This window comes from Podarcis pityusensis, assembly GCF_964106645.2.
Source record: "Podarcis pityusensis genome assembly, chromosome: 2".
Taxonomy (NCBI): domain Eukaryota; kingdom Metazoa; phylum Chordata; class Lepidosauria; order Squamata; family Lacertidae; genus Podarcis; species Podarcis pityusensis.
In genome coordinates, this window is record NC_138029.1 from 75,785,347 (window position 1) to 75,812,737 (window position 27,391).

Consider the following 27,391-nt stretch of genomic DNA (forward strand, 5'->3'; position numbering starts at 1 on the left):
CATGGTCCATGGGTTTGTGGTAAGGGGGGGACGTCTGAGAGCCACTGATCTTGAACAGTGGTGGTTATGGCGTTCAGTAGGTGACAATATTGAAATGCTAGGTCAATCTGTGTCACATGAAAAATATTTACTTTAAAAAGTTTTTTTAATCTTGCCCCCGCTTAATAAGAGAGGTAGCTTGACGTATACAAACGCACATCAGACAGACACACATCAGTTAAACAGTACCAATCACATTTGGAGGACTCCTATCTGGTTCAAGTAGGAAATTTCTTCTGTATAAATAATCTGCTTAAATACAGTACAGTGCTGTTAAAGGTGACTGTGCCATTATTTAACTGTTATAAATATCAGATCCTGACTGAATTAACTTTTGTTTTTTTAAAAAAACAATTAGAAAACCACTGTTCTTGTCACAGTTTAGGAAAATATGCAATGCTGAATATTAAAGCTGCAGCTATGCTGGTGAAGAGAATTACAAAACTTTAAAAGAAAATCTTCAGTGTGTTGGAAGAATAGAATCCTGCATAGGTCATGGAAGTTGTTGGAGGGTAAAATCCATATGTGCTCACTTTTCCAGAGAAACACAACAAGGAGAAGGAACATCAGTGGGAGCCACAGATCACTTCACAACACCTTTGTCACCAAAAACCATGCTTGTCTTGGTCTTCCCTTCTCACCAATATGCAGAGAGTCATGGGATCCACTTCACCCCTGTGGGCTTCACACAAAAAATCCACATGTATCACAACTGGTCCAAATGGCTCACAAACAACACCCCCACAGTGTGGACAGGAGCACCCCAAGAATTAACCAATCACTTGTTCGCAGCCAGAAGCCCCGCCCCCGGGCAGAGCAGCGCTCTCCATTCCAGCCCTGGTAACAGTGACACACAAACTCTTCTCTCATTTTGTCCTCCTGCCAACGTCTCAATTGCCCCCTCACCAGCACTCGGGTTTGGTTGCCCTCTGCTACTGTTTGGATCTGGAAGGTGTCAGGGCTGAGGTGCAAGTAGCTGTCCGAGTCCATCCATCGGCGAACGCAGCGGCCATGGCTGTTGCAGATCTTCTGGCTGCAAAGTTTGGTCGCCGTGGTCACGTTGACAATATAAGGGCCTAAAGTGCTATTCAGGTAGTCCTGAATCTTTAAGCAGTTGGTCTGTGAGGGAAACAGTTATTACAAGAGTTAACAAAGAGCTACAAATGCCAGAGAAAGTCTGTGATGCAAAACTAAATAAATCTATTAGAAAATACTGGAATTTAATTGCATTGGGGACTTGTTTATTCCTATTTGACTAGCACTTAAAATGTCCTAATTGAGGCTGGGGTCCTGTGGAATTGAATAATAATAATAATAATAATAATAATAATAATAATGTATTATTTATACCCTGCCCATCTGGCTGAGTTTCCCCAGCCACTCTGGGCGGCTCCCAATCGAATATTAAAAACAATACAGCATTAAATATTAAAAACTTCCCTAAACAGGGCTGGCTTCAGATGTCTTTTAAAAGTAGGATAGTTGCTTATTTCTTTGACATCTGATGGGAGGGCGTTCCACAGGGCAGACGCCACTACCGAGAAGGCCTCTGCCTGGTTCCTTGTAACCTCACTTCTGGCAATGAGGGAACCGCCAAAAGGCCCTCGGTGCTGGATCTCAGTGTCCAGGCTGAACAATGCGGGGGGGGGGGCGCAACGCTCCTTCGGGTATACAGGACCGAGGCCACAAAATCCTCACAAAGGGGTTGATTCTGCCTTAAAATTATTCCCTTAGCATTACACAGGAGGGTCTGTTACAGGAGAGGTTTTGTAGTTCATTCTGTAACTTAAATATAGCACCTGAACACTGGCTGCATACCAATGTCTAGGCCAAAAGTTCTCATGACAGTGGCAAATCTGTATCGGGGTGCAGCATTTCAGACTGTAGGAAAAGGGTTGTTGTTGTTTTTAAATACCCCTTGCATATCAGGAGCTAGGATGTCAAGGAAAAGACTAGTCTAGAAACCTTCTCCCTGACATTTTTTTTTAACATGCAAGGAATTTGTGTATCTGCAGATGTGCATATAGAAGAGCAAGCAGCGCTGTGTGAAGTTAGAACATTTTAAATACCCCATGGTACTCTCTGCTAGTCTTTTAAGTAGCCAGTATACAAAGTAGAACCTCTGCTTCCTCCCTTTGCCCATCACCTGATGCTGAACAATAAACAAGAGAGATGAAAGAAAAGAATGAGTAAGAAAAGCAGCCTCAAGGCCTGCTATTAAAATTACCCGGTTGCGAGAATACTCTGCGTCTCCCCAGAGTACAATGCCGTGAGCCCCCATGGCTGCAGCCTGCCCAATGGTGTGCACCAAGTCTGTCTAGAACAACAGAAACCAGCACACATTAATTTGCAAGTTTACGGTAAATGCCTAAGCCGTTTTTGGTGGACGTCGGGCACCAGAATATATTTGGTATAACGTTTCTCATAGAACTGTTCCCCATACATACAAAGATCTGAGTCAGTTGGCTTATAAAGAAAGGGAGCTTCTACATGAGTATAAATCATGATGCTCAACTGAATAAACACAGTTACGAATCCGGGTTTGACTTCTCGTTCTGAAGCTTTGGGACAAAGCCTTCTAGATATTGTTGGACTTCAACTCCAGCCTGCATGGCCAGTGGTCAGTACAATGAGAGTTGTAATCCAATAAGATCTGGAGGGGCCAGGTCCAGGTTAGCCACCCTGCTTCAAGACATTTACCAGTATTTCTCTTTGTTCAACCATGAGGGCGACAAACTTACAGGCAATTCACACACTACTTGTATGAAATCAAGCCCTCTAATGCATGTTTTTCAGAAGTGGTCAGTACAGGCAGCAAGGGCTGGGAAAGGAGGGCCAAGAGTATTGGTAGCAATTCCCAACTATTCACTAAAGCTTTAGCAAGGGCACCATGTTCCACTGCTGCCTTCTCTTTGGTACTGCCCCCATGGAGAGGCGAGTTGCTGGCAACTTCTGGATCGCATCTCCTTTTGAATTAAAAGCAAAGACCACCAGGAATCTGATATTCGCTCGCAGTTTGGATATCCTCTATTCCTGCTATAGTCAAGAACAAACACCCAAGCTGTGGATTGTGTCCAGTGCTGCAATAATGGGACTCTGCTCAACACAATAGGACATCCTATCTTCTCGCTGCACGTGCCCCCCCCAAATGCTCTGGAAGGTCCTCTGGGTGGATTTTGATTGTGCACGGGGGCTGCAGAGGAAAGGAGAAGGAAGTTCGATTGAGCAAACAGAAGCCTGTTGCATGAGCAGAATGGCACCATTGTATACAGCCCAATACAGTGGTGCCCCCCAAGACAAATGCCTCGCAAGACGGAAAACCCGCTAGACGAAAGGGTTTTCCGTTTTGGAGGTGCTTCGCAAAACAAATTTCCTATGTGCTTGCTTCGCAAGACGAAAATGTCTTGCGAGTTCCTGCGGGTTTTTTTCCCTCCCCCCCCTTTTTCCCAAGCCGCTAAGCCGCTTAACAGCTGATCGCTAAGCCGCTTATCAGCTGATCCGCTAAGCCGCTTAACAGCTGATCGCTAAGCCGCTTATCAGCTGATCCGCTAAGCCGCTTAAGAGCTGATCCGTTAAGCCACTAAGCTGCTTATCAGCTGATCCGCTAAGCCGCTTAACAGCTGATCGCTAAGCCGCTTATCAGCTGATCCGTTAAGCTGCTTAACAGCTGATCGCTAAGCCACTTATCAGCTGATCCGCTAAGCCGCTAATACTGTAGCGCTAATCCGCTAAACCGCTAATGGGCTTGCTTCGCAAGACGAAAAAACCCACAAGACGAAGAGACTCGCGGAACGGATTCTTTTTGTCTTGCGAGGCACCACTGTACGGCCACTGCTGATGCTCAAATGACTAGACAGGAATATCAGTCTCACTTGATGCAAATGACACTGCACAGTGTAAGGGAAGACTGGTGTGTGTGTGTGTGTGTGTGTGTGTGTGTGTGTGTGTGTGTGTTTTCATGGAGCATGAGTAGGAGAAAGTTTATTGTCAAACCATAAACCTAATCCATTTCACTTTCTGTGCAACAGAAGCAGTTTTTGTTATCCTGTAAAACAGTAAAATTTCCAGTCCTGAAGAGAGATGGAATGGCATTTCCCAACACAGCACACACACACACATTTTAAACATTTTTATGACTGAGTATTACACCACCATAGAAAATCAAGATTCCTAATGGATCTCTACTCCTGCCACAGGGCCCAAAATATTTGAGAATTGCTCACGCAGACACACTTAATTGGAACTTAGTTGGAGGGGAAGAAAACCACGGCAAGCATGGCCAGTAAAGTGGTGTGAAATCTGCGTGCAGGTATTAAATGTTCAACATTAGTGCCATGTGTATCAGATTTAATAGTGTATGTTGAGAAGGGATGTTCACATTGTGAAGGAAGAATGTGGTGTGTGTGTGTGTGTATTGGAAGTGTCATCTCTTCCAACCCCTCGTAATAGTTACATTTAAAAAAAAGGATGCCATTCATCGTGGAGTCACTTTAGATGAAGAGGGTATTGAAATGTTTGCAATAAATATTGTGTTTTAATCCAAAGGTCTCTCCCAATAGCCCTCTCACCCTCTATTTGGTTGCATCACCATGGCCAGGAGTGAAGTTGGTGGCAACTCACACAGTCCTGAGATAAACTCAGAAATCAACTAACACCTTATCTCTTTTCCATTCCTCTTTGCCACAAGGCTGCTTTCTTCATTGGCTACCATTGATCAAGAGCTCTAACTAAGACTCAGACGTGTTAGCAACCTTGCTGAGCAGTAAATCTACTGGGCCTCAAAGCATGGACACTACACACACACACACACGTGTGCAGTTTAGGAGCAAGGGCGGGGAAGAGGGCAAGTATCTCACCTGAGACAACTCCTTCAGCGTGTAGGTGTAGAACGGCCTGGCATACACAAAGACAGGGAGGGAATGTTGAACAGAAGGCAGCTCCGCCACTCTCAGGGCTTCCCCCACTTTGGCCCACACAAACTTCTTCCCTTGCGGAGAGGTCCTCAGCGCCTCCTCCATGTAGATGGAAGGGTAGAGGGCTTTGCTGTTCTCCCAGAGCCAGATCAGCTCGTTGTTGCGCTGCACTTCCAGCGGAGGGCAGTGCCCTGTGAAGTTCTCAAAACTATCCAAATAGTGGTAGTTGTAGCACTCTGGGAAGAGGTAGTAGCCCCACCAGCCCTGGGGGCGGAGAGAGCGGGCCAGCTGCAGGGTCTTAGACATGAATTCCTGGGCGGCCGTCTCAAATTCCCACTTAGCCTGCATTTCGGCCTGGGCGTCCGACAAATGGCGATTCTTTTGCCTGACGAGCTGGACAGACATGTTCCGATAGACGTTTTTCTTGTCCCAGTTCCTGACCCACTGGGGCCTCCAGTTTTCCCAGTCTATCACAGAGAGGCCCGCAAAGGAGCTGGAGGGCATGGCTGCCGTCAGGTCGCTCTCCATCTGCTCCAAGTGCCTTGTCAGGCTGGCGTTCTGAGGGCAGCCGCCGTTGACGGCAGTGGGCGGCACCGTTGTGTTCAAGTAGTAGGGATACAAGCCCAGCTGGTCGTAGTAGAAGATTGTGACGTTGCTGCCCACAAAGGCTTCCTGAGCATTCGCCAGGATGCTGTAGGAGTCCAAGCGGAGGGGCACCCCGTAGGCAGCCGAGCACCGGGCGGTTGGCGCATTCCAGGCCACCAGAAAGGGGCTCTCTTGGACAATGGGAGGCAAGGACGGCTTCAGGTTGGGAGACGCCACAGGCAGGTCTGGGAACAAGAGCAGGAGCAGCAGGAGGGCATGGCGGCTGAAGGGCTGGCACAGCCTCAAGGGTGCGGATGCCCACACGGGTGGCCCGGCTGAGCACGAGGGTGCTGTGTCGCATGCAATGCTGCAGGAAAGACAAGAGGCCCGTCAAGAGTTACATGAGCATGATGCTTACTGGCCAGGTATTCTAAAACAAACCCAACCGTATTCCAATCTGGAACTTCGGTTAACAGCTAACAAATCAGTTTCCCCATGCAGCAATGTTCGGAAGTCCCCAGGCGCACTTTGCTACTGCCGCGGGTCCAATTTGTGGGATGGAAGCACCCAAAATGCTAAGTAAACGGGTTAATGCTCACAAGGGCTATAGAAATCTGTACTGTCACACACCCCGAGGCAGTTATTTCAGTTGGTACAGTTATGGCAGTTAGTCTTTCATGTGAGAGCAGCTGAACTGTTGTTGTGCTGCTGTCTGTCTCAGAGTTAGTCAGTAACAGTATTTATATGTAAGATGTATTAGCAATGTAGGTTAACACCTACCTGTGTTGTGTATTTTAGTTTGCAAGTTGCAAGTACATTAAGTACAAGTTATGTTGTTTAAACTTTAAAAGAGCGTGTCTTGGATAGTTTTGGGGGAAAGCAAAGTGATTAAAGGATCAAACGCCCCAGGCTGTCTTCCACATAACTCTGTAAATGGGAGTTTAATTTCCCCACAATTGCAGGCCCAGTTGCAGAAATCTACGTGGAGATTTCTGGACACCAGGTTGGCAATTGACATCTCCATCAAGCCAGCTAACTTGTGTGCAGCAAAAGACAAGCATCTTGTTCTTCTGTGCAAACCATGAACCCTTTGCTGGGCATCTTAGTCCTCCATCATCCCATCAAGCAAAGTCAGTGCAGGGCTGAATGCAGATATATTTGACTGCGTTGCAGCCTTTCCACAAGTCACCCAAATGGAACTCAGATCACAGTTTAAAAACTTCTGCCTTAGCCCACAGTTAATACTATTTCCATTTCCACCGTGTGTGTCTTTCTCCTTCTTGCATATTGGGGACAAATGAACTGTTGTAAGAGCAAGATACAGTCAAGCAAAGTAGTTGAGATCATAGAATCGTAGAACTGTAGCATTGGAAGGGTCATATAGAGTCCAACCCCCTGGCAAACAGACAATCGCAACCTAAGTTTAAGGTGCCATTTAGCGCAACTGAGTTTCTAACACTGCACAGAGTGTGACTGCTCCCCAGTCATCCCAAGGCTGATCCATTAGGGCAAGTGAGGCACTGCCCCACCACACTTAACCGCTGCCTGCCTCCTTATTTACAAACAGTCTAATGGTTGACTCTGGCTGCCAGCAACCTCCTTGCTCTTAGAACCCAGACAGAGGAAGATGGGGCAAAATTAGAATTAGTTTGCTCTGCCTGTCTTTGGCCCTGGCTCAGCCTACTGTTGGCCACCCTGCCTCCTGCCTCACTAACTAGTGCTATATATGTAAAGCCTTCTTTATCATAGATGTTTTCATCCGACAGCCACATTACAATCATAGAACTGTAGAGTTGGAAGGCAGTGAATGCAAACCTCCAAGGAAGGGGAGCCTGACCACCCCTTGTGGGAGTCTGTTCCACCGGCAAACAGCTCTTGCCGTCAGAAAGTCCTTCCTTTCGCTTGTGAGCATCACAGAGCCGCCGAAGACTCCAGCTGCAAAAAGCACAACCTTGCCCCTTCCCTTGTTTTTGTCTGACATCCCAGGGGTCAGGGGTCAAAAGCAGACTGGGTAGGCAAGCTCAGGACAATGGGTGAGTGGTGGCTTTTTAAGGGCTCCATTCTCTCCAAATCAGGTCTGAAAGGAAAGCTGCCTTTTTGTTAATTGCCCGGCTGCAAGAGGTTTCCCTCAAGCTACGTAATTTGCAGAGTAATTCAATTTGCAGCATACATGAGGGAGGGAAGGAGAGCTGCTGCTGCTGCTGCTGCTACTCCTTAGAGGCCGCCCAGCTCCAGGGTCACAAATCTGCTCCCAGTGCTATTTATCCAAGTGTAGGGTAAATGGTGGCTTCGCTTTGCTGTGTCGCTATAGCCTTGTCCATTTTGTCATTAGCAGTTTTCTCTGTTTAAAACAGGGATGGGGAACCTGCATTAGCAAGACTCCAGCTCCCATCAGCCCCAGCCAGCATGACTAGTGGTCAGGGATGATGGGAGCTTGAGTCCAACAACCACCTTTGGAGTCTGACCTAGAGGGCACAGGTTCCCTAGCCCAGTTTATAATTTAATCCATTGATTTAAAACAAAAAACAAAACAAAACCCTGGTGCAACGTTTGGGTTTATAAAATAACATGGATATACATTCTGAATCGAAGGCCCCAGAAGCTCCAGTTTGTTGTTGGCACATTCAAGGTGCTCCCTCCCCCTTCTACCACTGCAAGCATCCCGTTCTCCCCTTCTCATGCTCCCAGCTCAGTGAGGCCAATTCCACCAGGAACTGAGTAGTCACATTAACCTCATTCTGCATAGGCCACAGAGCAGACATCTGATGATTACAGCGTTCAATCATTGCTGACCTGCATTAAAGCCTAGTATTTCCCTGGAGGTGAAGCGCTTCTTAGTCAAATGCATTACCCACTAATGTCCAGAGCTCTCAGAAAACCTTGTATAATCTGGCAGGGTAGATGCAGTGTGAAAGCCAGAAAGTTCGTAACATTTGATAAGATCGGGGCGAGGAACAAAGTGCCTCCATGTGAGCTTTTGCAGAGCGGGGAATCAGAGGCTTATTGAGGAACTGGGGGGGGGGGGCAGAATATCAACCAGAATGAAGGCTAGAAAGAGGCCTCTGGGTGGGTAGGAGCCAGCGGAGCGTGCTCTGCACATGGGCAGAGGACGCAGGGAGGGAGGCTGGGAAGGTGGCACAGAGAAATCAAAGGCAGTGGTGATGGTAATGCAAGGAGGTCCCGGTACAGGGAGGTCCCGGTTCACATCCCACCTGACTGCTGAGCTAGCCATGTGGCCATTCCTCATCCCTGAGTGCTACTCCACAGGGTTGTTGTAAAGGAGGAGGAAAGGCAGGATGAAAAGTGATGATGCCATAGTGCCTGGAAGGAAAAATCAAAACCTTCTTTTCCTCTTCCTGTCTCCTCCCTATTTATTCTTCCCATAATCTCCAGCAGATCTTTCATCCAGACCTGAAAAGGCCCTGAAGGTGTATTTGCATATTTAGAAGGGGAAATGCCAAAAAAGCAATCATAATGGGAGTTTAGTGGCTTTTTCAGAGAAGATGACTAGAAAATAGGAAGCAATAGCCAAACCACCAATTAACTTACTTGGGGAGCAGGGTGCCTGTAAATGGGCCTTCTTTTTTCCTGCTTCTGTCTGTGGTTTTGATCTCCCAGATAAATCCTATAAGCCACTCAGCATCTCTCCAGCCCCTGGATCTACAGTGAAATCAACAAAAATCACAAGCTCGAAGCAGCGCCAACGTAGTGTGCCATGCTGCCCTCTGTTTAAGGACAGCAGCACCACTTTCACCAAGCAACCCAGGAGCAGAATAAGCTTCCCCCCCCAAGCTGTAAAGGAGAAGTTGCTTTTATCTGAACCCAAGCTTCAGAAGCACTAACTAGACCTCCAGGGAAGATTAAATGGCAACACTGGATACAGAGCTAAGATTTCCTTCTGGAGAGTCAAAGCTCTCAGTGCAGCAGATTGTATGGGAGGGAGGGGGGTGGAGTTTGTTCCCAGAAGAAAGACTTCCCTCCTCCTCTCTAAGCAGTGGGGATGGAGAACAAACTATAATTAAATACTACCTAGCCTTCGGTCTCAATGACATAGCAATTCACCCACTTGACTCCCAAGACATAATTTACATCTCAGGAGTGTTCCTAAACAGTGAGGGATCTACCAGAGGGATCTACTCCAGGGAAGCCATGAAAACAGCATTTAAATACTTGCCAGCTAGTTTCTTCTCCTAACCAGGGTAGCGTATGTGATTCAATCCCATGCACCAATTTTATTTAATAATGCACTAATGTTTAATTATAGTGCTTTCCCCCCTGAAATGTTCAAAGTGCTTCTCATGTATCTCAGTAATCCTTATAGCGCCCCTGTAAGTGCTGGCATTATTATCCCCATTTCGCAGATTGAAAGCGAAGACTGAGAGGAGGGCATGCCTAAGGCCACCCAGTGAGCTCAGAGCTTAAGGAGATTTCCTGCTCGTAATTCATGCTCTTGCTACTGTAGATGCCAGCTCACTTAAGTTCTGAGAAGGCTGCTGGAAGGATGCCAGGCAACTTTGTGGCAGAGCGATAAACAGGATAACATGGTGCTCCCTAGTGTGCCAATGCATACATATGCATGTTCATATGTCTTACATGGGTAAACAGGTATTCGGGGAGGGGATGGATTTGTGATGCTACTCTTGGGATCTTTACTGGAGAGGGCAGACAGAATTGCATTTGTTTGATAACCTGGCTTAATTTAGGGGAAAATTTTAACATAGACTAATCTTGGTGTGCTTGTTCCAGAGAGCCAGCAATAACCACACTGCTGCATAGTTGTGATATTTATTTGTAAATCAACAGAGGTTTAAATGATAATGTGACAATATAAATGAGTTAAAAGCAGCATCGCGGCTTGAAATGCCACTGCAGAAACATGCCAAAAGGAAAGGGTTGGTAATGCCTCCACTGCCAAGCCCATCACCTCTTCCTGGACCACTCAATTCCTGTTGCAGAAATGGATCATGAAAGAGACTAGAGGCATGTAATTGCAAGCCAAAGATAAGACTTTGCTACAGGAAAGTGAAAGAACCAGAAAAGGGGGTCAGGGGGGTTCACATGAAAAGTTTTAGTTTCCCTGTCTTGTAAGAGACGGATTACTTGTGTACTTCCAAGGTGGAACCTACACACATATAAAAAATGCTGTGAAAATGCTTTAAAAAAACAACACGTTTTGAAAAATACATTGAATTTGGCATAGCTCATGGTCGCCATCTTGTGTCACATTTGTATATTGCACTTTACAACATATTCACACCAACTTATTTGCAGCTGTATAGCTGAGTCCCAAGTCTTATGTGGAGTTGATGGGAACTGAACCGGAGACCTTCAGCACAGAAAGCAGATGTTCCACCACTGAGCCGTGGCCCCTTCTCTGTGTGCAGTTACAAGAGCAGCCAGAAGGACTTGCTCCCAGTGTAACAGAAGTGGCGCCCATGGGAACACTTTTCTGGGACTAACAGCAGCCTGGGGGAGAGGAAGAACCTTCATTCGGATCATAGAACTGGAGATGGTGGTCATGGATAGAGCCCACCATGCTGTAATCCTGGCGCGTCCCCCACACCAGCTGTTTTAAGGTTTTGCACAAACATGCGCCTTCAATTGACAGTTTCAGCATCATGCGCACTTCCATCTCGAGGCGAAAGTTCCCATGCCAATCATCGTTAATTATAAAATTGCTATTCTACAAAACGTGCATAGGGCTGTGCCAAAACCATTGTTGCAGGAGTCTACAGTGAAGTCATCCCTAAATCCTGGCCTGTGCCAACTCTCCCCTTTCAAACAAATTAATGAGAAAATTTATTCTGAGAAAAATAAGAGGCCTTGTGATGGAATGGCAATTGTGTTACTGGTGCCATAGCAGCAAACCAGCCTTTTGTGCTAATGTAACTTCCTGGGCCAAGTTTACAGTTACAACACAACCTACAGGTTGTCATAATAATTGCTCTGCCACAATGGCCATTACCGGTAACTATTCCTGCCAATTCTGCGTGGGTCCACTGACCCTCAGGGGTCTCGTGTTGAGGCACTTAGTTCTGATGGCTGTTAAGTGGATCCCATACAATGATATATAGGAGGATGTGTGTTCAGCATCAGTTGCTCTTTAGAGAATGGTAGCATCAATGCTCTCGGGGCAGCTATTGATTCTTTAAGCTGTAAATCCAGGTGGAGTTTCTGGAGACACTATGACAGATACAGAAGACTGCCTCCTGCATGATCCCATATTCCATAAAGCTCTTAGCTCATCGGACATTGCCCTCAGCCATCCTTTTAAAAGAATTAATATTGCATTTGTGCCTGAAAATACGAGAGCATCATGCTGAAAACTAGGTAACAGTAAGTATTCTCAGGTGTAGAATATAGCAAAAATGTTAACATCTGAACGGTATGAAAACTTTGTGAAGAAACTTTGTAAGAAAAACAAAAACAACGCCCCCCCCCCCGTGCTAGGGTAGCATCCTGCCTGCCAGATGAGTGCTTTGAAATTGCTTACTAAAGAATAAATTAGGACATGGTCCAGCAAAGGTTAAGGACTCATGCAACCACACATGTCAAACAGAGCAGGATCACTGGTGTAATGCAAAGAATAAAGAAAAAACAAGATATATTTGATGCCTTTGAAAACATTTTGCTTTCTTTCTCGGTTTGCTCCTCTCACCACCATCACATTCTATTTATTCTTCACACGTTGTCAGCATTTTCTGGGCTTGCAAGAATATAAATAACGAATATTCAATTATCAATGTTTTAAGCAAGGGATGCATTGAATTCCATGAAAGTGAGGGGAGGCACACTTAAGTAACGCTAAGCATCTCCATGTCTGTAAATGAGGGTCCTGTGAAATTTGTATTTTATTTTCATAGATTCTGGTCTCCCTCTGAAGTAAAAGGCAGAGAAATTAACACTACAAAACAGGAATTTACTCACAACAATGCTACAGTTTAAACATTTAAAACTGCTTTTAAAAATTGGAGCTGTTTACCAAATTGTTTATAGGAAGATGCAAGTAAGGCGTGTGTGTGTGTGTGTGTGTGTGTGTGTGTAGGTAGGTAAGAATTGTTCTCTCTCATTCTTATGCATTTCATGGCAAATAAGAGGCAGGCTATTTTACCTCAGTCATTTAACAATTGCATTTCAAAGGGAAGGAAGTCACATAAAATTCCAGCAGCTCTACAAATGACAATTATCCATTAAATAAGCAGTAGGACGAGCCACAGAAAGAATGTGATCAGAAAGTGAGACATAGATTCTCTTTTCTGGATGTTCCAACATTAGACTATAGGAGTAGAGGGAAAGTACAGATACTTTAAAAGCAAGGAAGCAGCAATTTTCCAAAGGCTTCAGATATCCTGGCTGCTTGCATCAGAAGCAGAAAGCTCTAATTCGCCAATCTCCTTCTGTGTCTTCATTCCATCAGCCACTTTTAGGTATGAAGAGAATGGGAACCCACTCTGATTTTAAAAGGCCGGCTTTCAGAAGACTAAAGAGCCTGTGGCAAACTTGCATCTCTGCAATTCATGACTTCAAACCTCCCCCACCCCCCAATGTCCATGTGAGCGGTTGGATTAAAGATGAGGCTCTGGCTGCTGCTAGCTCTGACAGGTGAATTTCCAGCGCAGCCCTAATGGAATTCCCACCTCTTTTCCAAAGAACAATACAAAAACAACTGCTCAGCCAAACAAAAGAAAACATGTGGGGGGGGGAGGGGCACCTACCTGAAGAGTTTTGCAGCCATGGGACCGAGCCACCTCCTCCTGGCCCCTCCAGTGCTCTGTCTGCCTCTTAAGAGTCAGGCTCAGACCGGGAAGATGAGGGCACCTGCTAAGCCAGCGCCCTCAGTGGGTCCCCTCTGGCTAGGACCAAGCCCTCTATTTTCTCAGGCTGCTCAGGGTGCCTCAGTGCCTCTCGCCTGCATCCCTGCCAGATGCATTTGCACATCAGTTTTGTGCTCAGAGACACCCAGGAGGTGGTTCCCTAGACCAAGGGACCCGGAAGGGAGGGGGAACTACCTGTGGCTGCTCTCCCCTGCATCTGCAGTGGTACAGCCCATGTCTGTGTGCTCTGTGGACAGCTGTGTTTATTGTGAGCACCTCCTCCAGGCTAACCTCGTGCTCGAGTGCCGTGTGTGCTCATTCAGTCAAACAGAAAGCTCGCCGGCGCTCGACCCCGTGTGAGAAAAGACGGGCGGCAGCGGCAGCGGCAGCCACTTTTGTCCTGTCTTCACAGCCTCTCTGAGCAGACGGCAGCAGCCTTGCCCTTTGTAGCTCCCTGGTTTTCCTTTGCTCCGATGCATTTTACAGCCCCAAAGCAGCTGTGATGTGCAAAGGGACCCCGCGGGCTGCCAAGAGAGACAGTCGCTCAAAAGTTCCAAATTGAATAGGCTGCGCTTGCCAGTTCGGAACAGGAGTGCTAGGCGGCGTCTTAACTTGCAAACTTTGGAGAGGTGGCATTACAGGAATGGCCAACTTCCAAGAGACTGCGATCTACTCAAACTGGCAGTGAACCCCCTTTTTTGGGGTTCAGGTCAAAGTTGTTGAGCACAGTTTCTTAGGGGTGCAGGGCAAACTTTTTGAGCTGCTTTGGGGGAGCCAGTGATTTACCAGTGATCTACCACGGACATTCAGGGATCTACCAATGCCTGACCTAAGGCATTTGGAGCCTGAAGCAAACTACATAATCACATACACACACACCCTGCCAGGGAAGAAGGGGTGAGTGGAAATCTACATCAGAAACCACAGAGAAAGAAATAAAGATCTACATCAGGATCTGCTGTCCCTGTGGGTCCTGCCACCCTAGGCGATTGCCTCACCTTGCCTCATGTGGGCCAACTCTGACAACAGGTCTGAGACTTTAAGTCCCAGGATCAGTTAAGATAAGAACTGGAACGTATGCTTTTTAAAGGGAAATCTTTGTCTAGAATTCATGAGCCCCCAAACAAGCTTACACTGCTCTTCTGCTACTGCACGGCAATGAGGTTGTCTTGGGAATGTGTCAGACAGTCTTTTATTGGTTGCCCCTCCCCTCTCCAGAAACAGTAGATCATTCATAGGATGGTCCCAAAAGGAGGAATATTCTAGAGGTAGATTCTCTCAGAGCTACTGCACATGTTAGGATTAGGTAACCAGAGAGGTCGCCTTCATGCCCTACTTGTGGGATCCCTAGTAGTATCTGGTGGGCCACCATGCAAAACGGGATGCAGGACTAGATTGATTGTCTGACTTCGCAGGGCTCTTCTCAGGTACACCTAAACACAGGTGCAGAGCAAGAAAGGCTACTGAATCTGCTCTAGAAAGCCAAGGTATAGATTTTTAAGTGTTGGCCCTGGTGGGGTGGGGATGAGGGAGAAGACCCCTCTGCTTCAGGGAGCAAAATGTCCCAGACTGGCACCAAAAACTAACTACAACCCCACTTTTATATTGCTTTCTGACCCTGGGACCTACTTAAATGGAATGTCTTTCCAGAGTTCAGTTTCAAAACTGCCTCCATGCCTTCGCATTTCTGGGAGAACCAAATGGTGCAGGGTGAGAATCAAGCCCAAACCTTCCAACGAATTTCAAGTAGGCAACTGAAGCAAAACTGGGAGGAAACAACGGCCAGATATTTCACAACTGGCTGCCTGGATCAGAGAAACGGCGCTTGGACTAAAGGCTACCTTAGCCCATTGCCAGTCCCCCGAGGCATCAGGTGCCATCTGGTTGGAGGGAAAGAACAGCGCAGCATAGAGGAAGAGGAGTGGTCAAACGGCTCTGCCAGAGATTCCCAGCACATCTCACGGTGTTATACTCCATTAGTGACGAATCATAATACGTTTGCTCCACCACAACAGGAAGAAAGGCGCATCCCTCCCCTGCAGTGGTGCCTATTGGGCAAGAGACTCTGGGGCAGAAATCCAGGGCCTCACTCTGCAGAATGAGTAGCCCCCCCCCCCCAATAAAGCACACAGAGCGTGGGACTCGCTTAGGACATTCTGAAGTAATACACATTACCATAGCAAAGTAATACAAAAAAATACAATGCATAAAAAACCTGAGTGAGAACAACCGCTATTTTATATGGTTTTCATTTATGTATTTTACGTATTGTACCTTTATTGTATATTTCTTTGGGGCCAAAAGGTGGTTTATCAATACACCATACCATGCTATTTACAGAGGGGATGAGTGGAAGACAATAGGGTCCAGAGTCTAAAGCTACCTAACTGCTCTGCTGCCTCTCTTCAAGGCATAACAGCAACCCAAAAAGCAACCCACAGCATTTTAGTCTACCTTGCTTCACCTGGTGGCTACACACAGGAAATCGGTAAAACAAATACCACCAGGCTGAGAGAAAGATTGACAGACCAAATAGTTGAGCATAAGCATGCTTCTCTAAACCTCCTTAAAATATTGGGTCTCCCCCACCCCCCCTTTCCCCCTCAGTTTAATATTCTCTTGTTACACAGGTTGCTACACAGATCAGTGTGAGTTTCCAGAATGGCTGATTTTTCTACAATCTGTCATGTTGGCACAAAGAAGGATAGCTCATATCTCAGCTAGTGATCAGGGCCAGCCCATGACATTTTGCTGCCTGAGGTGAAGCAACAAATGGAAACCCCTCCCCACTGGTCAAGGTTCACATCACCAAAGAGGGGCCAAGTTATTTTGGCACCTGAGGCAGAGAATCCCACAAGTGCCTCTCAACCTCCTTGGCAGTAAAAATGCAGTCATAATAAATTAAATAGCTGACAATTTGCTGCCTTTTCCTGACACAACCCAAATCAGCTGCTCAAGGCTGCCGCTTTCCTCTGCCTAATGGTAGGGCCAGCCCCATTAGGCATCAGTATTTGTGCGACGCTTCAGTGGAAATGCAAAAGGGCAAGTTCCTTATGCTTAAACAGTTTATGTGTGCCTGGTGTGCCTATTCTCCAAAAGCATGCATATATACTCTGCAAATCCTTGTGCAGCGGTGGTTTGGTATATGCGTGCAATTGTTCAAATTTACTCTTTAATTAAAAACCCAAGCTTGCCACTCCAGCAGATGTAGGAAAAACAGGAAGTGGTCTGTTCTGGAACGGCAAGTAACAAAACAAAGCAAGCGTGACAAAAGTGTGTGGGTGCGGTGTGGACCCAGGTGTAGGCATAACTGAAACAACACTTTGGCGATATGTCCTGCTCAGTTTGCTAGTCCCAAAGGATATCTAGCATATGAGAGAATTGGGGAAACCTGACCCAAACGGCTTCTTGGTCATTCTGATCAGAAAACAAGGAGTCATACTCTACAGAAGAATCACAAGAGATTGCAACATGGTGAATCAAGAGAGTTATTAAAATGAGTGCGCAAGGACAGAAAAATCTGACCTTTGGACCAGCTCTTTTCCTGAACCATATTAAGAAATTTAGGGCCAAGACTATAAAACAGAAACAGTTAGGTTGGTGAGGCTGATTGGTTTAAACCAGCTAATTAATACTAACAAGTTAGAAGATTCACTATGGATGTGTGGGGAGGCACACTTTAAGTTGCCAATTCTACATATGATAAGGCTCCTGTATCCGTTAACAGTTGTGTACAAAGGAGAACTTTGACAGATGTAATTTCTCTTACCTTAACTATGGCAGAAAAGCCAGGCCTGCTACAAAACTCCATCCCATGCAGCAATTAAATGGCACAGGTCTCGTGCGAGATCTGTCAACATTTTGCATTCCTGTTGTCTTTCTGTAGTTCTCGCAGTTATCGGTGCAGATGGCTTGACTGTCACAAATACTGGCGAGCGACAGGCAGACATCTGGAGGCTAGCAAGTGTTGCTGCCAACCCCAAAGTCTTTCATTTCACCAGACAGTTTCCCCTGGTCCTCAGCTGTCGAGACTCAGGCTAAAGGGCTGGTGATAATTTGGCTCTGCTGGGACGGTGCTCATTCCAAAGCTTTGCCTCCGAAAGCAGCTCTTGAATATGCTGAGTTAAATGAGAATCCCCATGAACCGTTGGGAATTGCAATTTCCCGAAGCATATACAGTCCCATCCCACCTGCTGTGGTTCGTTTCACAATCCAGCAAGATCGAAACGGTAGCTATTTGGTTTTTTCCCTTGGGTCCCCGATTTGCTCGCGGTTCTCGTGAAGCAAAACAGACTTCAAAACATTTTCAACAGCGGAAGACGCGGGAGTGGGGGAGAGAAGGAATGTACAGTACAAGTTCAGCAGAGGCAGTTTGAAGCCGCAAGAATCCAAGAACTACTCCAGGGCTGCTGCTGCTTTTCCTCCAATGGAATAAAAAAAAAGGGGGGGGGGAATAGCGCCACTACCCCCTTTTAAAAACACAATGGAAAATACCACCTGCTATACAAACAGTACGATTCATTTAGCTAATGGATTATGATAATATTTAGTGTTTATGTTACATTTTGGAGCAATCTAAACACTTTGCATAAATTTGCTCAGTTATTCTTCCAACCTACCTGTAAGGTAGGTTTGCAGCATCCCTGCATTGTGGATCATGCTTTCCCCAAGGTTTGGCACATCATTAGCGGTTGTAGTGCAATTTGAATCAGGGAGCTTAGATTTAACTCAGTACGCTTAGCTTTACAAAGAGTAGGCAAATGGGCCGGAGTTCAGGGTCAGAGGCACATGTCTTGGATGCTGAATGTCCCAGGTTCACTCCATTGACAAGTCTCAGGCAGGAAGGCTAGAAAAGAAGTTCAGTAGCAGCCCTGGTCAGGGGTGGGTAGAACATAGATTGGGATTGACTGGGTGGTTCACAGTAGGATTGGCAAGTAAGAATGTAAGAAGGACTCTGTTGGATCAGACCAAAGGCCCATCTAGGGCACCCTAGTAACCCATCCAGATACAAAAAGCCGGCCATGAATGCAATAGGCCCCTCTCCCATTCTCGTTCCCCATTATTCAGAGGCATATCGACAGTGGTAATGGGAGCCAATATTTAACCACCGTAACTTGTAATGCGTGGTTGATTAATTCTCCATGAATTTGTTTTAAACCAAGTTGGTGGCCATCACTACATCTTGTGGTAGCAAATTCAAGGAGGGCGTCAGGGGCTTCTGTTGCCGGATGGTTTCACAACAGCAGGAACAAAATGGCTTCCTCCCCCCTCTCCCCAATTAGGTTGCTGACATCAGACTTGGGGTGGAGAAGCAGGAGTGGATTTTTGTATGAATTTGTGCGCTCGCCTCTGCTCTTAAGGCCACATTTCGTGCCTGAGCATATGCTCAGGAACATTCTGCTCCTTAATTCCAAGTGCAAGTCATGCCATTCCCCCCTCCTTCCTCAATACACTGCTTTGCACCCAATTAGTGGACCTCAGGGCTTTGGCCTTTACTCGAGAATGGACCAACAGTCTGACAGTATAAGGCGATTTCTTACGTTTCACCAGCTCTCCGTGATAAAAACTGCCTTAACTGAATCCTTGACATCCCAAAGGAGTCCCAGGCAAATGCACTCAACTATATTTGATCCAAAACTATTCCTAATTTAAATTTGGCCAGATGTGCATTCGTTATTTATTTATAGCTTCATCAGAACAAAAGCAATTCCCTTTGATTAACTTGGCACGCATATAATGTGTTGTTCAGCGGCAGGAATACCCCCTACAGCTTTTTCATTAACATGTACCAAGCGGAGAGGAGCTGGCGCTTGATAGATTTTTGCACTGACATGCAGGTTACCACTTGAAAACTGTAATGTTAACATTTGTCCCATACCCAGAGCTGGCAGCTGAGCAATTCCTCCTCATTCAGGTACCCACCATCTTTAACTATCATTTCAGTAAAGCCAAAGGAGGTTCTAGCCTGATGGTTCTAGAATATAGTTGCAAAATGAAAATCAAGCTGATTGTCTCTGGCAACGATTGGCTAGCAAATTTCAAATTATATGCAGTTTTCCAGCTGGGCTCTTGAAGAGTTGGGAGACATCTCTGGAAATCAGAAAATATGTGGTGATCAAAATAAGCAATAACAGCCAGCTTTTGGAAAATAAGAAAAAGTGATGGCTCTTTGTCAGCTTTTCCACAGCCGTTTTCCTTTGCTGCTGGAATACAGATTACAGGTGTGATACACAAAGCCATGACAAGCTATTCCTAAAACTTGATGACCCTGAAGGGTGTCCTTTGTCACCACTACTATTCATATCGGTACTCGAAGTCCTCCTGATGAGGATAAGGAAAACAGAAGAAGTTAAAAAAATTGCAGTCGGAAGAAAGGAACATAAAGTTAAAGCCTTTGCCGATGACCTGGTACTAACAACAGAAGAACCGTTAGTCAGTGCTAAGAAAGGATTAGAGGAAATTGAAGAATTTGGACAAGTAGCAGGCTTTAAATTAAATATAAAAAAGACAAAAATGTTAATTAAAAATATGGATAAAGAAATGGTAGATAAGATGCAACAACAAACGAGCATAAAAGTAGTTTAAAAAATTAAATATTTGGGAATTTGGTTGACCTCAAAGTTCATCAAGATTTTAATTCAATTTTTGATAGAATATACAATATCAGGGATAGTTCTTTTTTCCAGATTAATTAATTGTGTAGAGTACAAGGGTTGGATCTTGTGAATGTGGCATTAGCTAGACTCTTCATCTCAAGGTCATAGGTTCAAGCCCCCATGTTGGGCAAAAGATTTCTGTATTGCAGGGGGTTGGACTAGATGACCCCCATGGTCTTTTCCAATTCTGTGATTCTATGAGTGTATACCAGAAGAATGTCTCAGTTAAGAGTCTTACACACACACACAGGCTGGGAAACAAGGGAAGTGAACAGAACATAGCAAGAACTCCATCATTAGACCCTGATGATGGAGCATCAGGAGTACAGCAAAAAACATTCCTGTTTAGACAGGCCTACCCAGATGCTTAGAAATGCTGATGTGAATTTTAATCCGCTTTTAGTATTTTAACTTCTTATATGTTTTAATGTCCTGGGGGGAAATTCCTAACTTTTTTGGTTTTATATTTTTGTAAGCCACTTTGAGGTTGTTGCTGCTTTTTAACAGTCAAGCGGTGTATACATTTTAAGGAATAAGTAATAAAATAAATATTTTTAAATGGGGGAAAAATCAAGACTAGCCTTCCCTGTTTTGCAGGCCCTGCTACAGCAAAATAGGAGCAACTGGTGTTCTCTTCAGGAAGGAAAGGAGCACAGCTCCCATAGATTAGAGATTCCTGACAAATAAAAATACCAAAGGGAAGGACTACAGGGCTTTCTTGTGGCCAGTAACTCTTAAAAGAGGCCACCCTGGAGAGCACAGTCATGCAAAGCAGAATGGAAGAATGGAATAATTTCCTCCAAATAGATTGCAACCAAGGACATCTCCACTACCTTTGTGTGCCTGATGATTCCCTTTGTGATACAGAATGCTAGCTAATAAATGTCTAGAAATGCAGCTGCCTGGGGAATCTCCTTCACACAATTGCAGGGAGAGATTGTAAAACAACTTGAGGTTTGCCCAGGTTGAGGGTTGTTTCCCATGTTCCTTTCTCAGCTGGCCTTCTTCAGATGCACAGAGGGAGGGAGGGAGGGAGCTGTCCCATATTGGGGAGTCAAACTTGTAACCTTGGTATTATCAGCATCACATCTGTACTTTTTTTTGGCAGAATTTGATGGAGTTTTCAGGCATCATAGACCCTTCCAAGGTGGTGAATAACTGCCATGGTTTTCCTGCAAGGATGGGGTTTACAGTTTTGAGGTTAGTTAAAAAAAGGAGTAATCGGTTCTCCTTTTTTGTTATGAGGAAAACTAGTCTGAAAACAGCAGACATGAGAAAGGTACCCTAGATAAGAAACCTGCTAAAATTTCAGGTCTAGGGAGAACCTTTAAATGTTAATTGGAAGGGTGGGATTCACTAATAATAATAGTAGTAATGTTATTATTAATAATAATAATGGTAATTTATCAATTCCACCCCGCCCATCTGGCTGGGTTTCCCCAGCCACTCTGGGTGACTCCCAACTGAATATTAAAAACACAATACAGTGTACAGCTTCCCTAAACAGGGCTGCCTTCAGATGTATTCTAAAAGTCAGAAAGTTGTTTCTTTCCTTGACAACTGATAGGAGGGTGTTCCACAGGGCAGACACCACTACCAAGAAGGCCCTCTGCCTGATTCCCTGTAACCTCACTTCTCGCAGGGAGGGATCTGCCAGAAGGCCCTCTGCGCTGGACCTTCTTGCTGTGTGACTTTGTTTGTGGGCACAGTTTCTGTGGCATTAGCTAGGTGCCCCAGGTGCTACTGCACACCAAGAAGTGTTATGGTTTTATGAGAACTGGTGGGGACATTGGAAACATCCTGTACTTCCCCTCATCCAAATCCTCCACAGTTGTTCTTAGTGGGGTGGGAGTAGGAAGAGACTTGAAAGTGAGAGCTCTTCTCTATGCAGCTATTCCTGACTGACTTCTGTGCCTCGGGGAAACTGGTGCTGTCGGCACAGGTGCGTTCTAAGGCTGCCACTGGTGCAGTGCCCAGAAACCTTCCCCTTGCTCAGTTGCTTCCTGCAGTAAAAGCTCAAAAAGACCCTGAATGATTCTCTGCTGCTTGCTTCCACTCCTTGTATTGCCAGCCTCAGAGTGTGAGGGAACCTACATCTGTTGACTATCAATCTAACATGGCTTCATTGTAGGTGGACAGTGGACACCCTGGTAAAAAAATTATTTTGAAATGGCCCAGAGAATAAGTAAACAACACCAGAAGCCCAAAGCTTTCTATGTGTAATTTTCAAAGGAGAGACAGAGAGAGAGATGCATTTATCCTTTACTATACAAGGTTCTCTGCAAAGCCTTTCCTCCTGCCTACCAGCCACCGACACTGATGTATCAAAATATACATCAACAAGCATTGACTAAACATAACTGGTAGAGTACTAGCAAGTAACAGTTGTGATATTGGAGAACTGTAAGACATTTGTCTTGTGGGTCTTCAACATTCACTCCAAGGCTGCCTTAGATGGGCAGTCTTGAGACTTCATGGCATCCATGACAACCATAGGGCCCTCTCATTTGTTACTGGCCCAATGCGTAGAGGAGAATACAATCCTCTATTTTGTCTTTGCCTCAAGGTGTGGGAGAAAGGATCTGCATATAGTGTGAGCCGAAATAAGTCTGCTGTCAGGGTTAGACCATTTCCTGTTGAGGTTTTGTCACATGTTGGCAGCTCCTCCTTGCAGAAATGGGATAACCATCCACATCAAAGATTCATGGGATCCAATAGATTCTCTCTCTCCCTCTCTCTCTCTCTCTCTCTCTCTCTCTCTCCCTCTCTCTCTCTCTCTCTCTCACACACACACACACACACACACACACACAAACTACACCTGCCATTCACAATGAGAGGAAACACACTTGCTATTTATTTTGTAAAACCAACTGTAAAAGGGCGAGCTATGTGGCGTGTCTAGTTTGGCTCTAATTTATCTTAGAAAGGCAAGATTAGTAGAAAGTGGAAAGTTTCACCCTAATCCATAAACAAGCCCAAGCTAGCCTGTTTTTCTCCTTGTCCTTACCCAATAGAGTCAAGTTGCAATCCTAACCATATGCTTACTAGAAACTTCGTCCCACTGAACTCATTACAACTTCCTGCTGTGTATACAGGTTTAGGACTGGCCTATCCAGCCCCGAGAACCTGTTGTGAGTTGATAGGGGAAAAGCAGCCCAAGGCTTTGCCAAACACTTGAGCTGACTAACAACTGTAGGTGAAAATGTGGATACGTGCGAAGGAACGCATGCAGAACTCCCTAGTTGCAGTGAACTTTTCCATCACAACTAGGTTCTAGTGAAGCATCCCACATATAAAGAGCAACTAGAAGAGGTAGCTTTGTGTCCTGCATCCAGTTCAAAATTTCCTATTAAGAAAAATGGCCACATTTCAGTTGGCTAGCACCATCACGGAGGAATTAATGGGCTGCGCTTGTACTGTACAACAGCTCCTTTTCTTTCTTCCTCCTCTTTTGGCTTCGTTGCAGAGGCAGCCATCCACAGGAGACCACGATAATGAACCCCATTCTCTGAACTGTTTTGACATCTCTAATTGCACTGCAAGGCACTTTTGACATGCGTGGAAGTAAACAAACCATAAAAGGCGGTATAGAATCCATTGAACATTAAAGGATCCGGGCAAAGGACAGAACGGGGAGGCAACTCTGAGCAGATATGACAACAGCAGATTTCAGTTGGATTTCAGGTCAAATTGGTTTCAGTCTGGAATAGCTGCCTAGCATTCATTTGCTGTAGATTTCCACCCATGTAGCAAAGACTACAATGCTGCTACAGTCAGTTTAGTTTTGCCCTTGGTAGCAGCTGACACTAATCTTCAAATAATATTCTCCAGCTTGAGGCGGTACTGCTAACCGATCTTCCCTTAAATATCAAGCTCTCCTAAGCATGCCTACTTCTCCAGAAAACGAATTCATGCAGATATATTTAGGTTATGCATCAGGAAAGAGCACTCACTCTGGATTAGCAAACTGACATCATAATTTCATGTTCATAGCTAAACAAATCCTGCAATGATTTAAACAGCTGGATTCATAAGCTCAAATGTTGAAACACTCAGCTCAATCAGCCTGCCTTGCTGTTATCTAGCAGTTTCCAGGTCTGGGTCTCATCTGGCAGATGGCCGATTACATTTCAGAAGACTGCACAAAACATTTTTTCAGCAGAAGCTCAAAAGGTACCAGGTTTTTCCTTGAGCATATCCCAAAATACTAATTTCTTAATCGGGTTGTAAATATTTTTATCATTTCAGGCTTCTTTTAAAACATAAACAATGATGTGTTCATTACTCACAGAACAGAACAGGTACAGCAATTTGTGGGAGACAAATCTAACAGTCAACTTGTTTCCTCTCTTAAACCAATACAAGAAAAGTAACAGATGCACACCCAGATTGTAAGCCTGTTCTCATTCATGATAAAATTGCTTGCATTAACCTGGCTTAGCGAGGTTGTTAAAGGACTATAACATTATATATACTGTATATTGTAAAATGCCTGTGAATGCTTGCATTCCTGCGCTAAGGAGTATTTATGGATCAAAAGAGCAGTTAAGGCTCAAAGTACACATGGCAGCAATAGATTCATGTGTTTAAAACATGGATTTGCCCCAATCACAGAGTTTATATGGGGAGAGGAAGAAAGGGGGCATGTTTGCAGGGCCGCTTCTACAGCTGTGGTTAAATTGCCCCAAATTGAGGAGGGGAATCAGAGTAAAAGGGGTCTGTACATGATCTGCTGCCATCACATGTAGTTTAATACTTAGACTATGGCCACTAATGCGGCCAGTGTGGTGTCATGGCTACAGTGTCAGACTAGGACCTTGTTTGAATCCCCGCTCAGCCACGAAGCTCACATGTGGCGCCTGCCTCTGTCTGTAGTTTGGCTAGAAATTTGGGAGAATGTTGAGGACAAAATCACCTTTCTGCTATAACACGCTGGAGAGCTGCTGCCAGTTGACAATGCACTAAAATGGAAACAAGGCTCAATTTGGCAGGTTCATTTCTGTTCATAACCATCTACATTCATAACCGTTGCAGTTATATTCACCATTTTCAGTTGATTATAGTATACTACCAGGCAATGCTACTAGCAATAAATAGCTAAGATTAGAGTGAATGCTTTTTTAGCCAGTGAAACTTGTGTTTCAGCCCATTTCCCAAAGAGCTAGAGAGAATGTTGGCAGGTCTGTTTATGTTGATAGAAGAGTTTGGATTTGAGATCCCGCTTTATCACTACCCGAAGGAGTCTCAAAGCGGCTAACATTCTCCTTTCCCTTCCTCCCCCACAACAAAGACTCTGTGAGGTGAGTGGGGCTGAGAGACTTCAAAGAAGTGTGACTAGCCCAAGGTCACCCAGCAGCTGCATGTGGAGGAGCAGAGACACGAACCCGGTTCCCCAGATTATGAATCTATCGCTCTTAACCACTACACCACACTGGAAGGGTTTTTGATCATCATGGGGAGAAGTCAGACAAGCAAGTTCATATCCAACAGAAACTGACTGTAGCTATCACCATGCCTGAGAGATCAAGTGGAACTTTTGTCTAAGCTGGTCCAGCACACTCCATGAACTCCACAGTCCACAATCCTTAGTGCACATCTGTGCTCATAAGAACCTTGTGCTTAGAGCAGTAGCATTTTTCAGGCAGCTCCTGGCCAGCTGCATGAGCTCAAGATACCTGTGGATGTCACATGTCGAACAGCTTTGGGCACTTCACTGAAAAGGGCACTCTCTCTGTACATGGTGTGTTGGGGCAGACAAACTGTTCCACTCCATGCCCTGCACTCAGTGATGACAAAAGCCACCACAAATCGTTCAGCTGATGTCATCCACAGCGTCTTCTACACAGCAAGCTCCACACAGCTGCTGCAAACCCTTTGTAAACTGCAAATAAAAATCTGATTGGAAGATCAACGGCAGTCCTGGGGGTTGCATAATGAAGGAAAAGAAATGCCGGGTTTTTAGGAAGGTTTTCCCCCACCCCTCCTCCTTGAGTATTTGCTCACATATGTGGCAATCTCCACAGAAGTATTTTAAGAGAGGACACTTGAACAAGGACAGCATGTAAGGATTGGCACAGAAGGAACTTTGGAGAGGGAAATGGGTATTACGTATCCAAGTTTCCCCCAAGGTATCTGTGCTCAAGGCACATGAGGTCACGATTTTGCTGAAGCTAAGGAGGTCTGGTCTGCCCAGTGCCCAGATGAGAGAAGGTACCTGTAAACCCCATCTTAGAATCACTGAATTGCAGAGTTGGAAGGGACATCAAGGGCCATCCTTGCTTGACTGAATCAGGACATTATTGAGTAGGCTTGGTCATTTCGGTAATGGGTACAACATGATGCACAGGCAACCAGTACATGTTTGAAATTCATCTAGCATACAAAGCCTACCCAACAGCTTTAGGGTGTCTTCACTAAAACAAGACTTAAACACACACACACACCAAGGTTCAGGTGCTGTGGTCAGGGGAACCATCAATATTCAGAAGAGATGGGGTGAATTTTTTCTCTATAGAATGGCAATCTCTCCAACTATCAAGCACAGATAATGAAATAAATACCTAGGGTGGAGTTGCTGGGCAGGGCAGAGACTCAACAGGTTGCTGCGATGCCCTCCCCCCCCCCCCCCGTTGATTTTGCCAGTTGATTCCAGAAGCAAACTGAGGGGTGGGCTTCATTCGTGTCTCCGTCTCTCTCTCCCGCCCCTCACCCCAGCCCCTTTCAGTCGCCGCGATCTTGAGAGGCGATAAGGGAGTTGCTGCTCTCGGGCTAAGAGATGCAAATGTCAAAGGGCGCGGCGCTAGCGGACCTACACACCTGGATCTACACCCCAGGAAGGGAAAGACCCGGGGAACGGGGAGAAGGGGCTCCTTGGGAAAAGCAGCCCCGGAGAAGGCAGGAAGGAAGTGGAAATGCAGGCGGAGGAAGAGGAAGAGGTCTCCAAAAAGTTGACCCACCACGAAGCAACGGTCGAAGCCCACCGAAACCCATTTCAACAGGTAGAACAGCAACCCCCTGGATTTGAACTCAGCTCCCAAGAGGACGCTGGTATTTGTATTGCCCGAAGTCTTTGCAAACAAAGGAGTCACTGAGAAACTCGAGAGAGGAAGGGAGCGGGGAGGTTTCCGCTCCCAACAGATAGGAAGAAGAGAGGACCGGCTTGGGCTTCCCAACGCCGCGACGCAAACATACCTTTGCCGCGTCCTCATCTCTCCCCGTCCAGGCATCCAGGGCTGGACCGCTGCCTGAGTCCCGCCGGATCCCCCGGCGCCGCTTACCTGGGGGAGGAGGGCACAGGACCGCCCCTCACCTGCTGGCCCCGCCCACCCAGCACCGGCCCCGCCCACCGCCTCACCTGGCCGCGAACCCTGCCTGCTCACGC

At 45.8% G+C, this 27,391-nt stretch overlaps 1 protein-coding gene across 3 annotated transcripts; it reads right to left on the reverse strand.

Annotated features, from left to right (window-relative positions):
- Positions 1-112: 112 nt before the first annotated feature.
- Positions 113-27,347, reverse strand: LOC308471402 (hyaluronidase-4-like). 3 transcript variants are annotated; one of them, XM_080995387.1, is made up of 5 exons: positions 27,202-27,288; positions 9,087-9,197; positions 4,896-5,904; positions 2,267-2,356; positions 113-1,158 (listed from the first exon to the last, which is right to left on the reverse strand). In XM_080995387.1, the coding sequence occupies exons 1-5, from the start codon at positions 27,234-27,236 to the stop codon at positions 766-768; spliced, it is 1,638 nt and encodes a 545-aa protein (XP_080851513.1). In that variant the 5' UTR covers positions 27,237-27,288; the 3' UTR covers positions 113-765. The 3 variants fall into 3 exon arrangements, with proteins under 3 accessions (XP_080851513.1, XP_080851514.1, XP_080851515.1); XM_080995388.1 differs by lacking the exon at positions 27,202-27,288 and adding an exon at positions 13,253-13,287; XM_080995389.1 differs by lacking the exon at positions 9,087-9,197 and having other exon boundaries at positions 27,202-27,347.
- Positions 27,348-27,391: the final 44 nt, after the last annotated feature.

Coding starts and splice junctions, on each gene's coding strand:
- LOC308471402 (XM_080995387.1), bottom strand. CDS start 27,236: ATGCCTGGACGGGGAGAGATGAGGACGCGGCAAAG. Junction 5,905..9,086: donor ACAGGCACCCTGCTCCCCAA/GTAAGTTAATTG, acceptor TCTTTCCTGCAG/CATTGCATGCGACACAGCAC. Junction 2,357..4,895: donor CGCTGAAGGAGTTGTCTCAG/GTGAGATACTTG, acceptor CTGTTGTTCTAG/ACAGACTTGGTGCACACCAT.